General features: G+C 31.5%; 1 protein-coding gene across 1 annotated transcript; it reads right to left on the minus strand.

The window, feature by feature from the left end:
* Nucleotides 1–527: 527 nt before the first annotated feature.
* LOC111042524 (epoxide hydrolase 4-like) lies at nucleotides 528–13,365 on the minus strand. Its single transcript, XM_022327190.1, has 6 exons — nucleotides 12,468–13,365; nucleotides 9,511–9,635; nucleotides 3,378–3,662; nucleotides 2,562–2,719; nucleotides 2,139–2,414; nucleotides 528–1,202 (listed from the first exon to the last, which is right to left on the minus strand). The coding sequence occupies exons 1-6, from the start codon at nucleotides 12,807–12,809 to the stop codon at nucleotides 1,024–1,026; spliced, it is 1,365 nt and encodes a 454-aa protein (XP_022182882.1). The 5' UTR covers nucleotides 12,810–13,365; the 3' UTR covers nucleotides 528–1,023.
* Between the last annotated feature and the right edge of the window lie 1,482 nt (nucleotides 13,366–14,847).

A 14,847-nucleotide genomic window follows, 5' to 3' on the forward strand; every position in this document is an offset into this window, starting at 1 on the left:
TATAACATTGCAAGTAGGTACAGTAAAAAAAATATTTTTAACATTTATTTAGCTGATTTATTTAGAAAAGGATTAAGTATATTCACTAAGGACTACAACAGTATACAAACAAATTTATAAGTATAGGTACATTAACAAAGTAATTTACAGAATTATATCAATATCAACTTTAAAAGAATTCGTTCATTAAAAATACCTAACTTTCAGATAAAATACATATTATTAACTTTTGAAATTTAGTCGGGTTACATATTATTACGATTATATTATAATTTATATAAATTTATATTTAGCTTATTGATAATATACATTAATAACCACAGAACAAACAGAACGGAATCTTATTTCATTTAACATGGGCTCTTATGGGAGATGATAAAACTACGTCCGACATTTCTAGATTTTAAACGTGCTGTCACGTACCGGGAATTTCCCTCTTTTTCTTTATATCGTGCAACACTGTTCGTTCAAATTTTTAATATATTATTATATTCAAATAATCAAACCATGATTATAGATAGTACTATCTATAATCGTGAATCAAATCGATTTATAATCTATGTTATCTATGGTTGGACATGTGTTGTTGTTGTTATGAGTGGAATTGCCGACTAACAGCGTAGCCACAAACCACAGAAAACTTAAAAAAAAAGGAATTTCTCGGTATGTGGCAGCACGTTTAAAATTCAGAAATGTCGGACGGTTTTTCGATGAGCCTTAAGATTCCCTTCTGTTTGTTCTGTGTAATAACACTGTAGATAAGACTAATTAAGTTCCTAGGTACACACGTGATGTGAACGATTTTATCACCCATCATAACGTATAAATAAATACATAATACGCATGAACAGTAAGTTGTGCACTGCAACATACTATTTAAAATTATTTTATTTGTAAACAATTAAAGGTAGGTATAATAAATATTATAGATAGTAAAATTTCTTTTATTGTTGTTAGTACGATGTTGATACAATAAATATATTTACATAAAAAAGAACATTATTGTTTTCAAATGGCAAAAGATTAGTTCTGCCATGATGACGTCCGCGTCATGGCTTTAATTGGTAAAATGTTTCTCTTCTGCACTGAATCTTTCAACGTATTTCCATACTGGACGGTAGACGAAACGATATCTTTCATTCGTCCAACTATACCACCAGAGTACTGCGGTGAAAGCTCTTTTTGAACTGCTTTTGCACAAACTGTGACAGAAATACATTTATTTAGAATAATTACTCAAATATAATACATACAACATACTCATTTTACCATATAATAAACCTATACATTTAAGACAATAGCTAAATCGTTAATTAAGTTATAAGTTTAATGACCATCATATTATTGCAGTGATGATAGGTGGATACAGTTGTACAGGGGTGGTGTGAGCGAAGTAATTATTTTGACTAAATAATTAATAGTTCATTTGGACGACTATCATTTATACCGTTAACCTAAGCTAACCATTTGAGCGAGCGAAATTATTTTTAACCATTTTTTTATAAGTAAGATCAAAACCTGGTGACATTGATGCGAACTTTTTAGAAAATAGGGTACATTACATTTATACTTATGGTATCATCACATATGATTTAATTACATTAATTGTAAAATATTTATTAATGTTGACTGTGTATTACAATATTACTATACCGCCTATACCTCAATATCTTTTTAAATGTATTATGTATTTTGTATATGGCTATATTTTTCAATAATTTACAGTGTTCATTACTATACAATATACAAATTAATTCACCTATAAACCTATTCATTATTATTCGCCCAAACGGCCTACGACCATGTACGGTGTCAACAATCTTGGGTACCAACTTGGGTAAATTCTCATAAATGTTTTTAATGGTTGAGGGGTAGGTGTTATGAGTGATGTTTGAAAGTCGCAAGTAAAGTAGGTACCTACTTATTTCGGAGACCACACACTTAAATATTGTTTTATATAATTATATTCCCAACCGGTATACATAGGTATACCTATTGGCAATCACCTATATGGCTGTATATTTATATTTGTTCTATATTTATAAACATATTCAGTTACACACATATTATAATATATTATTATACTCTCTAATTACCTATATTCAAATTATAAGTGTCATAATAATTTTAAAACTTACCTAAATATGATGTCAATAGATCATTGACTACTTTGGGTTGCTCTTGATGGGGAAAGTGAGAGGCATTATCAATTATTCTTAGAGTAGATGATTTTAGAAACTCTGTGGATTTGATAAAACTCTCCATTTGCACGCTTGCATCTTTGCTACCAGTGATGAGTAAACACGGAACTTGAAGCATGTCTTCTTCTTTATTTAAAGAGTCAGTATTACTTCGAGGCTCAATTCTGTAGAATGGTAAGTTTCTAAAATAATTTATAGCACCCGTCCAATCCTCTAAAAAAAAACACAACAATTTCAATATGCTAGACAGCTAGAGTAATATTAAATTTATTTACAATAAGAGGGTTTAATTAAAAAGTTTTAAATTTAAATGAAGTCTATACCTAATAACCATTATTAATTGTATGAAATTATTATTACCTGTTCTTGAAAACGTATATTTATATGCGTCGATGTAAGATGAGTCATCGCTTTGCTTGTTCTTAGATAGGTGTTGATAACACTGGTTGATTATTTTTAGATCACTTTGCAAAGCGTCCATTTCTGGTAAATAAGGAAGTTGACTGAAGCAAATCCAACTATAATATAATAAAAACAAATTTCTGGATAAAACCATTGACTTCTTATCATTACTATTTACAAAAATCTGGATTTGTACTTTACAGTGAGTATTTTTATTTTTATTTTGTTAGATTTTGGCTATACCTACTACCTAGGAAACTTTTTTAAAATTTAACTATACCTTGGTAAAGACCTACATAATATTGCACTTGATTAAGTCGTTCTGAAACAAGATTAAAAGTATAAACATTTAGTTGAATCGTTGTCATTGATTCATCCCCTTATTTTCTACAGCAAATTTTACTGTATTTTAAATGTACATTGCTCAATTTGAACTACTAGAAGAATTTTAGTACTCAGGATATATTTTAATATTTAAACATAAAAGTATAGATTATAGGTGTACAATTAAAAGTCCCAACGCGTATGGTAAACAGTTAGATGATTCTGTTACAATATTTAGTATTAGTCGTGAAAAAAAAAACTAAACAAACAAATAAAGAACCTATTAATCGATAATTAAGAGTATAGATCAAACTCAGGACGTGCTTATCAGGAATAACTTAATCACCTTAAAATGGGTTACCTTCGTTTAAACTGTTTACATATTTTATTCTACTCACAAACATGGCTCACAAATTATCTGATCTTTTTGACATTTTAAGATAAACTTACTTTTTGTTAAAGAAACTTGAAGGAGGTAAGTACTCCCAGTGAACATTAGGATGTGGACATGAAATGGCTACAAATTTTGACACACAGTTGGGCCACAGATGTACCAGATACCAGCCCAATAGAGCGCCTAAATCGTGACCGATCACGTGGCATTTATTAAGGTCATCCACTCCTAGCATTGACAAAAACACGGCCAGCTCGTTGACCAGACTTTCAACTCGATAACTTTTGCGTGCTGAAGGTTTATCAGAGTCACCAAAACCTTTAAGGTCTACAGCAATCACTCTGAAATACAATAACTGTGAATTACAAAATATCTATAATTATTGGTGCCACATCTTTCATCAATTGTTAAGACTATAAACGTATACTACATACCTATTATTTAATATTACACATTTTAATTAAAATACGCAATACCTATTCTTAAATCTCTGAAGAAATTTAAAATGTTAGAATGGTATAAATTAATTACAATTTTGGTGACCATGTATAATAATAGTTATAGCAATAAAAATTTAAAAAATAATATATATTGTTTGTACAAATGCATTATGCACAGATTAAAATATATATTACGATGAACCATGTTTTATAGAACAATATTATTTTTAACATTTTATTTAATTATTTATACGGCTATGGGTTATCATAATTATTTAGATAACCTATTAGAGTATTATAAAGGCGCAATTTAAAATTTTTTCTTATGATGGCTTAACAAACATATATTGTATTAAATTAGACAATTTTTTGTCACGCCTGCACCAAAAGTTTAGTTTTGGATGATGGTTGAAATTGAATGCTTTGGAAAGTGACCTTTTTCCGTTGAGCTGTGAATAAAGCTGGAAGCCCCATAGTTCCAGGCGATAAATGAAAATCCCAAAAAGTGACGGGTGGAAAAGTGGAAATCTAAAAAAGTACCGGGCGTATCCTCTGCACAACTAGACACTGAAATCTATACCTCGGTCCTTACACAACATCAACTTTTGGTTACATCTTATGTTCATATTATAACCTTCTTGCATACCTAACGCTCAAATATTTTTCTTTCATGAAATATTGCTATCGTAGAATAGTGTGGTTATTGCATAAATCCCTCAATTACCTTTGCCGTGATCGATGAACGCAGATAAGTCACAACAAATAGTATGTTTGTGGTAGTATAACAAAGAAATTCTAGTTTTGGGTGAAATGCGGTCGTCGCCTGTAACTCGTGCAGCACACGCCATTGGGAGCACATAAAATTGAAGAAATAATTTCGGCCGATCCGTATTTCGACCGAAAAATAATAGTCAAGCATAGTAGCAAACCGTATTTTAGTCTACAAGTATTTTAATCGAACCTTATATCAGCCGAAAAATATTTTGATAGAACGATATAATTTAGCTGACAATTAATATCGTGACCAACTTGAGGTAGTGTTGCATAGCAAGTCGAAGGATGTTTTCAATTTTTTTTGTATGAGCATAGCGCAGCGATTCGGGCATCACTGTAAATAATAACGATGTTTTTACACGTTGGCGATACTGCTGTATCACTGGTATCACTGGATCACAATAATATTACCATGCATATTTACCGTTCGGCTGAATAATGGATCGAACTAAGTATTTGTCGACTAAAGTACTTGTCGGCTAAAATACGGTTAGAATAAAACATGGTTCGGATTAAATATGATTCTGATGATGTATTATCGTTCAGATTAAATACTGTCGGATGAAATACTTTCGGATTTTTTGTAGCCCCTCCACCCGACTGAAAGAACTCACTTCCCACCCTAGCCAGACAATAAACTATTACATAAATATACGTCATGTAGGTACATTTGGGTAATATGTGATTTTTCGTCGTCATAATAGTTCGCAAACAGATGCATTATAAAACATAAAATGCCGTTAAATATTTTTTTAATTTTAACCATACACAAACAATTTGACTAAACGGACACAGGCGTGTCGGGGCAAGATGGTAACGGCACTGCGCTCTACCGATCGGTTGTGAGAAAGGTAATCACGACCGTAAGTCACGGCTAGAGTGCGATGTCAAACCTCCGCCGACTCTCATCTGTTGGCATAAGTGCCTAACAGCAAATATATATATAATCAAACTGTTACGAAGTTGTCAGTGAGGTGCTCTAAGTAGTCGACGTAACCTAGACATCGTGCCCACCCAATCACTTAATAAAGCTTGTAAGGTCATTGTTACCACCTAATAATAAGTTCACCCATAATTGGCAAAAACTCCTCACCCACTTAGATTTAAGTCAGAATACACGCTCCACTGTGCACGATTGGGTCAAGCAAACGCCCAGCACCGGAGTTAGTGTATTGACGTACAACTATCTTAGATTCACCTCACGCCAAAAAATTTTACCCAAATTTTCATTTTTTTTTCAACGCACCCGTTTTCGGCCGCCTAGAGAGGTGAAATAAATCACACTATAATCGTCATTCTTATAAATATAGTTTTACCATATTTTAATATTTAATTTATACTAACTATTAAGTAAATACTGAATATCGTATGGAATGGTGTAAACGGATTCGTGGTACAAATAGCTATTTACACATACACATTATTTACCTCCCACTCACTTGGGTGGATACGTTTCACGGGTTTTTCACTTACACTACACGCTTCAGCAGTTTTTGCTTGTGTCTGTTTAAAAAATGTGGTTATTTCCGGATTAGATGAATCCATCGATAATTTTTTGAAATATTTAATATTTATACACATTAGAAATAGTATTTTTGTCTGTGAATGTGTATCAGACGGTAAAGACATAAAAAAAAAAAATAAGCAAACTTTCGACTCGCGATATTTCAATAATGTTAAGTTTTCAAATACGATATCAAAGCTTGACTACGTCATACGAAACGTTAACAGTAGATGTAGACTATAAGTATACTTAACTATCATGGATACGGGACGTTATATGACGTGAAGGGACTGTGACTATGGATAAACAAGTATTTTATTTTGTTATTATATTTAATAAAAAAACATGACTAACTAAGATGACAGTTCTCTTTTTATATTTCTCCGATTTATATTGGTCTGCTCAAGAACTATTTTCCATTATGGTGACTGAAAAATACAAGTGCGTGGGTGGTAAATAATGCGTGTTTAAAATATTTAAACTCATATTAATTGCTATTTGTATCACGAACCCGTTTAAACCATTCCATGCGACATTCAGTATTTACTTAATAGTTAGTATAAATTAAATATTAAAATATGGTAAGACTATATTTATAAGAAAGACGATTATAGTGTGATTTATTTCACCTCTTTAGGCGGCTGAAAACGGGGGAGTTGAAAAAAAAAATGAAAATTTGGGTAAAATTTTTTGGCGTGAGGTGAAATCTAAGATAGTTGTACATTAATACACTAACTCCGGTGCTGGGCGTGACCCAATCGTGCACAGTGGAGCGTGCATTCTGACTTAAATCTAAGTGAATGAAGAGTTTTTGCCAATTATGGGTGAACATTATAATATTAGGTAACAGTAACCATCCAAGCATTATTAAGTGCTTGGATGGGTGCAACATGTCGCTGGGTTACGTCGACTACTCAGAGCACCACACTGATAACTTCGTAACAGTTCGGTTATATATAAACTCACTGTTGGGCATTTATTCCAACAGATGAGAGTCGGCAGAAGTTTGACATCGCTCTCTAGCCGTGACTTCGGTCGTCACTACCTTCTCACGACAGACCGGTAGAGCGCAATGCCGTTACCATCTCGCTCCGAAACGCTTGTATGTGCGTTAAAATATTTAGACTCATTTTAAGCTATTTATGCTATGCAAACTTATGAACAACATATTGTTCTGGAATTGGGCGACTCAGCTCTCCCAGCCCCCCTCCAAATTGTGGACGTTTCCTGATTGAGTCCTATTGCAACCTTTCGTTCCTCCGAATATTTTGATACTCCTGAATCTCATTGTAAGGTATTTTATGTTTCAATTTATTTTTTTTTAAATAAACATCTTAACCAAGTATAATAATCTAGAATTTAAAAATATAAAATACTAGTTTTAATGTTTATTTAGATTCTGAGCCCAACGAATTTTGATTTAAGCTTGTTTTTTTTCCTCTGTCATCAACATTTGGGATTGTTAAAATGCCAGGATTTTCGATGTTAACATCTTTTCTGATAGGATAGTGAATCTAGTTGGTTTATTTGAGAGGTCACCATTGAAAATGTTCAGTAGTTAACGATAGCGTCGGGTTTACCAAAAAAAGGTAGATTTTGCGGGCTAACCCAAATTGGATTCAACACTCATTGCCCATTGGTGTAACTCAAAAACTAATAACTGTAGAAACTTTAACCAAATATATATATTAGAATTTCCCATATTCTGCAACATTTTCGAAATACGTTGAATTTTTTGAACTATTAGCCTTGAGCCATTTTTCGAATTTTGTACATTTTTTTAAAACTATTGGCGATAACAAATATTTCATTCAGTAAAAAAGCATGAAAATTTAATGCAAGGATCCTCATAAGTTACTTCAATAATAGTTCAAAGATATTAAAGATACAGAGACTTGATTATTTTATATATGCATTTAAAGATCATATTTTAACAAAATTCATCAAAATCCTGAACATTTGCTAATTATTTTTCAGTTAGAATAATGTATAAAAAATGTTATTCGTTTAATAGCTAACATTAAAAATGTTAACACAAGTCTTTCTAAATTTAACAAACAAAGAGTTCACTGGAATGTTACGCTGTGTAAAGAAATCAAATATTTTCAATTTTTACTAATTTTTTTTTTTTTAATTATTAAATTTGATTATGTATACAAGTATAATGCTGGGATAACACAGCGTCTCCGCTTAGAATCATTTTATGTAATAATTTATCATGAAATTCAAATATAACATTATAATTTATAACACATATGCATTACAATGACATACTCAATAACTACAGTACAGCAGAGCAGTACCAACTTGTCCAACTTTTTAATTATTATATTTTTAATGATTAAACCTGACAAAGAAAGGTATTTTGTATTGTTCATTCCTATAATGTTAGCGTTACTGATTTGACATCATACGTACGAATGTTTAAATCATTAAATCTTTGACTTACCTGCTATTGCATAATATAATAAATATTAATCATATAGGGATGTACAGTTTTAGGTTTATGAATTTTCGGATTCATCTATTTCTTTTGGTAATCCTATGGGTCTTCCAAAATATCATAAGAATTTAATAACCTGGATTAATTTATTGTTACGCTGTCTTATCAACATCAATTAATTATTAACAAAACAATATATTTAATTAAAATAACATAAGTAATTTTCAGAAGAATATTCTTATAATCGTATTATTATTATTATTAATATTATTATTATTATTGGAAAAATAATTAACTATATGCTTAAATTTATTAAAATCAACTGTCATATTGATTTATTATATATTTATATAATACAATATACAGTTGGTCAGTAGTCACTCAAAGGCCAAATTTTGATTAACTAGTATAAAATTATAAATCTAAATTATATTAATAATGCAGCAAATTTCATTAAGAACTTTCAGTCTTTTATAAAGGTATACGTATACCTATACTTACATATTAATTATACTAAATTGAACGCATTAAACATATTATTATAACATATTTATAAATACACTATTTTTAATAAGCACGAGCTTATTAAGAATGAGCATACCTCACAATAGAGATACTTAGATCTTTAGGTAGCTTATAGGTATATTATTTAATTTTAATAAAATATTTTCTTTATCCTATCTATGATTAATTAGGAAACCTGTTATCTGTTATAAAGTTTATGACCTTGTAATATACAAATGTATATGCATCTACACGCTACGTATCAAAAAAATATTTTAAAAATCTACAAGTATATAGTGAAGTTATAATTTTATAATTTTATAAATTAATTAAAGTTATTAAATAATCTTTATAGTAACTAGTTAATTAATAAGACACGCACAGCGCTGTTAATAACAAATCACAGCTTCAGTAGATAAAATACTATAACAGATAATATAACTGTTGATATGTATTAATGCATTATAAGTCATACTTAGAAATGCCTCCAATGTCCAGATAATAATTATTTATTAGTTACTTACCGAAAATGTTTCGACAAGGTGGGAATTTGATGATGCCAACTAATCCAACATGAAGGAAATCCATGTAGCAAAAGAACAATCGTACCTTTGGGGTCACCACATTCAACGTAATGAAATTTAACACCCTAAAAATTATAATAACTGTAGTTAGTCGTAATACGTGTGCCTGTGTTTGAATTCAAATAAATATCTGAAAGAATTTCAAAAATAATATTTGTATTATAGACAAAACGTGTTTTAAATTATTTGATTTGAATAAAATACGAAACATATACGAGCACAGTGATAAAAAACGATTTCTTAACATTTTAATATTGCTGTAGACAAATAACATTATGTATTATAGAAAATAATTATTTTTAAAAAACCACTTTTAAATTTCGGAACATGGATAAATCGATACTATAGTAAATAGCCAATGGCTGGTACAATAACATTAAGGTGTGATAGATGATGATAAAAAAATTTTTTTTAGATAGGTAATTAAATTTGATGATTGATCAATATTTAATAGTATGTATTAATAGCATAGTATTAAGTAGCTGTAGTACTTCATAATATATTTATTCATTTATATCTATCACAACATCGGCCGTTTGTATACATATGTATATATTATACAAAAATACGCTTTCTGAATTGTAGGTACATTTGAAAGCAAAACCAACTATCGAATATATACATTTTTAGGGTTATTGTTCCAATGAGGTATCAAATAATGCAATAAACAAGGCTATATTATAATGTTTAGGTGATAAATAATCGATTTTATATAATATTATAATGCCTTCACAGTTCACATTCGGACTTTTAATCAATCGAGAACCCTATGTATAAATATTTTATATTTGAATAGAAGTGTAATATGTAAACATTTGAAGTTTCGAACTATTTGCATATGACAACCCGTAAGACATCGATGGTCGATTTTAGGTATATTGGTAATTGAACGATACTTAAAGTATGTATAAGATACATTATTAGTATCTAAAGCCAAATACGTAATATTCTATATTTCTATTATTGAAATCGACCACGTACAATTTGGGTCGTAAATATTTCTTTAAAAGCTCGAATTGTTTTGTAAGTTACGGTTTTCACTTATCCGGCATAAATGATTAACAAACGTGTGTGTTTTTGTGTACCTACAAAAATAAAACAAAAATAAAGTCACAGACTAATGACTATAGACTATAACATGCTGTCTGCTGGCACACTAATACACTATTATGGCATTACACATAGACATAGTATATCAATAATCAATGTGTACTATTGGTAATCGAATTCTTGAATGACCTTAGCGACAAGCATAATTATTTTGATGGTAGTTAGTGGGATGCCCGTTCTTGAAAGTGATGTAGTATCCGACAACCAATATCAGAGCACGAATAGTTTTACATATTTTTAATCAATTTCGAAATATCCACCACGACTATATTATACATATTTTATATAATAGTTTTAACACGCTCAAAGATATCGACTGTATATAATTGTGCATATGTGTACAGAATATATTATTGTATCTAATATCTATACTATATACTATGTGTCTATGTACTATACTAAGCACTATTGCACTAACTCCTACCTACATTTCAAGAGAGAAGTCACCGGGCATTTGCTGGTTTTCTTCCGGTAGCACACACCTCCCACAAAATAGCATAGATAATGGTGATCGGGTGCAAAGTGAAAAATAGTAAATTAGTGTAGATTCCTTTGGAATGGAGTACAGCTCTCTTTAATTCTTTAAAACTTTAATTTTTATCTCGACTATCAGTATTATACCCACTAATATTCATATTTCCCATGGTTATTTTTAGGTTTTTTTATTACAATTTAAAATAATGGTTTCTAAATAATCCTCAGGAGCATGGCTGGTAGAGCAAAAAAAAATTAGAAATCTAACAGTTTTATCCAGAACGCACGAGGTTAATGTTTTTTAAAAAACTGTCTACACTCCAAACCAAATACCACTAGAACTTCCACAGTATGATTTTGATAATATATATTATCATTTGAAAACGCCACTGGTAACTGTCTTTACTCTATTCGTGTTTATCTATACCAATTAATCCCAGACAAAACCTATAAGAAATTAATCCTAATTAAGTAATGAAGAAATAGTTTTAAGAATATTTCCGACAATTCTTGTAACAACTACCACGTACCACTACTATGAAATATTCAATAAACTTAAAATCATTCAAATAAGAAATATTTTCAAAAACTTTCTATATGAAATTAATGCCACATTTTAAGCAAGAAAATACAATTTTCGAAGTATGGGTACGATTTGTATTACCATCAATTATTTTAATAACTTTTGAGTGTATATAATTGTTGAGGCACCTTATCAATAAATCGCTAAGTCTAAAAAAAATCGTTCATAAATAAGTAGAGATATAAGTTAAGTATATCATTATATTGAGATATGTCTTATGATTTATATGACTACAAGAAGCAGATTCAAATTCAGATTGTACTTTTTGCTAATGACCTATAATACATAGCTTTCTAAGCATAACATATTTTGTTTCATACATCAAAAAACTTAAAAATGAATTTTTTTAAAGCATTTATTTTACTTTGGCGTATTATTTTTATTACGTACGTGTTAATCTATATAATATCAGACAAAATGACAACTGCACAACGAAATTGTCGTCACGTGCCGGCAGATATTTATTACCTATACGTATAACGTGTTTAGGTAAAATATAGACAGGTCGTTTTATTTATGACTTGCGTCAATCGCGATAACGAAAAATTACGTAAAATTAAATGTTTCAATAATTATAGACGTTTGCTCAACATTAAGTTGAACACATTTTTAAAGCATTTTTGAAATTTTGTAACATTATTAGCCCATTAAATACGCGATAATTATGACTTATGAGTTAGAGGACACAATATTATTTATAGTATTATATGATATTGCAGTAACATGGAACCTTGACTTTGACGTACGAGTGGGTACCGTAATCCGTGGTGGACAGACACGGCGGCGGACGGTCCCTGGGCGTCCGACGGGAAGCCTTGCCACCGGAAATGGCGACGGTGGTAGTAGTGGCGACGGCGTCTTTGTCAGTGACCTCGGCGCCGGCCTCTCTGTCGTCGCCATCGGCGTCGTCCCCGTGGCCACCGCCGTTCGACCAGAGAGGGCTGACCGCCCGGACGGCCGCGTTCTTGACGACGATCCACGAGCCCCAAACCACGGAGAAAGCCAACATTTTCATCGACTCGGCCGCCGATATGGACACCACGTTGTCGCGGGCTCCAGCCAGCACGGCCATCGTGATGGACTCGAGCAAGACGTGGCCGGCCGAGTTTATTTCTATACGATGACGTGTATAGTTAGTTTAGAGGTTTGAAGGTGAGTGCCGATAAAAACTACGGAATGAAATAGCGCGCCGTTTTCATAGAATACGCCGTAACTATATATAAAATGACTAAAAACTAAAAACTGAAACCAAACCGATTACCGTGGACAATATTATAATACGTCGGGTAGGCACGCGGTGTTGTCAGCGACGAGAAAAGCGTTTCGATTTAATAATTGTAATAATACTGCGATGACTATAATATTTCGTTATTATATCGTATATAGAACGGGCACTACAACGACCGCGCGCACAGGTCACAATTTACTTGCCGTCATACCTGTTACAAAAACGATAAAAACGTTCGCACGAGTGGCGTGACGGAAACTGAGCAGTGAACAGTGACCGGTGTGAACAGCTATGAACCAGACGAAGTGGAATGATGCAGACAACCGGACAGCCGCGGGGCACGCCATTGCCGCAGGTTCAGACGGATCAGCACTTTGGTCTCGGGCACGCCGCGAGTGCGCGTGTGCGCGTGCGTGTGCGCGATAGCGGCCGAGAGTGTGAGCCTGACGGACTTTGAGTCTTCGGCAGTTCGGCGGTGAGTAAGACGGCGGCGGACATAATATACATAGTGTACCTGTAATATTGTAGATAAGTATACCGTATACCATTAATAATATAATATCATAATATTATTACGTTGATTGTTATTATACTGTTATTACGATGTTTTTAATCAACAATTACAAAAACTGATTTAGATAATAATAATAATATTTCACGAAAACACGTCGTATCATAATAGTACATATTATTATTATGCCATGTAACCAATGGCAACCCTAAAAATTAGTAACAAAAAATATTAATTTTTCGTGAGCCGAGGGTTTGAAAAATACGCTATAAAGACATAAAGTATGTTTATACCATCCAAGTCTAATGAAGGAATCTATAGTTGATATTACTTAATAATTGAAAACCGTCAAGTCATTCAAAAGTTACACGATCACTTTACATCAAACTAATAACAAGGCACACTCAACAATTATATATAATATAAAGATACGCAATTCATTTGTGTCAAAAATTAACTCAACCTACGACCACCGTATTACTACCTAAAAGCAAAATAAATATATAATATTCGTAGACATACATAATTTATATAATATGCTGATATTATATCGTACTTCTAACCTTCAGATTCATTGTTCGCGTAATGATGATTTCATCAGGGGCGGACTTAGGTCTGTGGTGGCCCTTGGGCGGAATATATTGTGGGGGCCCCTTATACATAAACAAAGAAATATATTTTTTTTCTTATTAAATAATATTTATTATTATGTTGAGTAGAAGTAACAATTAACTACTATTAAATAATAAATAATTATAAAAACAATCAAATCAAGTATAGAGTAATTAACCTCAGAAGAAGAAGAAGTTGTGTTTGGCTGTGTTATGAAAAACTCTGTCATTCGCCTAGTTTTTGAAATTATTTCCGTATTTTTTTATCATTTTCTTTTGCAAATTTTCGTTTATCTACACCACTCACATAAACTCGCATTAATTTATGACGACATTCTTCCATTTTAAAATTTTAACACTATTCGCTGGTTAATATAATTTATAGTATAAGAAACAAATTGAGTCAGCTGTAATTATTGTCTATTGTGTATCGTGTATGATATTGTTGTTAACTGACCTCTGACATACAATAAGTGGAACAAACAAATAACGATAATTTATCTACAGGTACGGTATCCGGTATTGTCGGTTTTTCAGAATAACGGTATACCATGATTCGGTAACTACAATTATTACCGAAAATACCCTACCCCGGTAATAACCGAAAATACTAGCATTTAATAATTATAATTTTTATATATTCATAATGACATAATATAATATTCTAAGCCAGAGGTTCCCAAACTGTGGGTCGCGACCCAAAAGTGGGTCGCGATTATACTTTTGGTGGGTCGCACTATTTTTTTAAATAATACAAAAA

The sequence above is a fragment of the Myzus persicae genome, unplaced genomic scaffold, assembly GCF_001856785.1.
Source record: "Myzus persicae strain clone G006 unplaced genomic scaffold, MPER_G0061.0, whole genome shotgun sequence".
NCBI lineage: Eukaryota > Metazoa > Arthropoda > Insecta > Hemiptera > Aphididae > Myzus > Myzus persicae.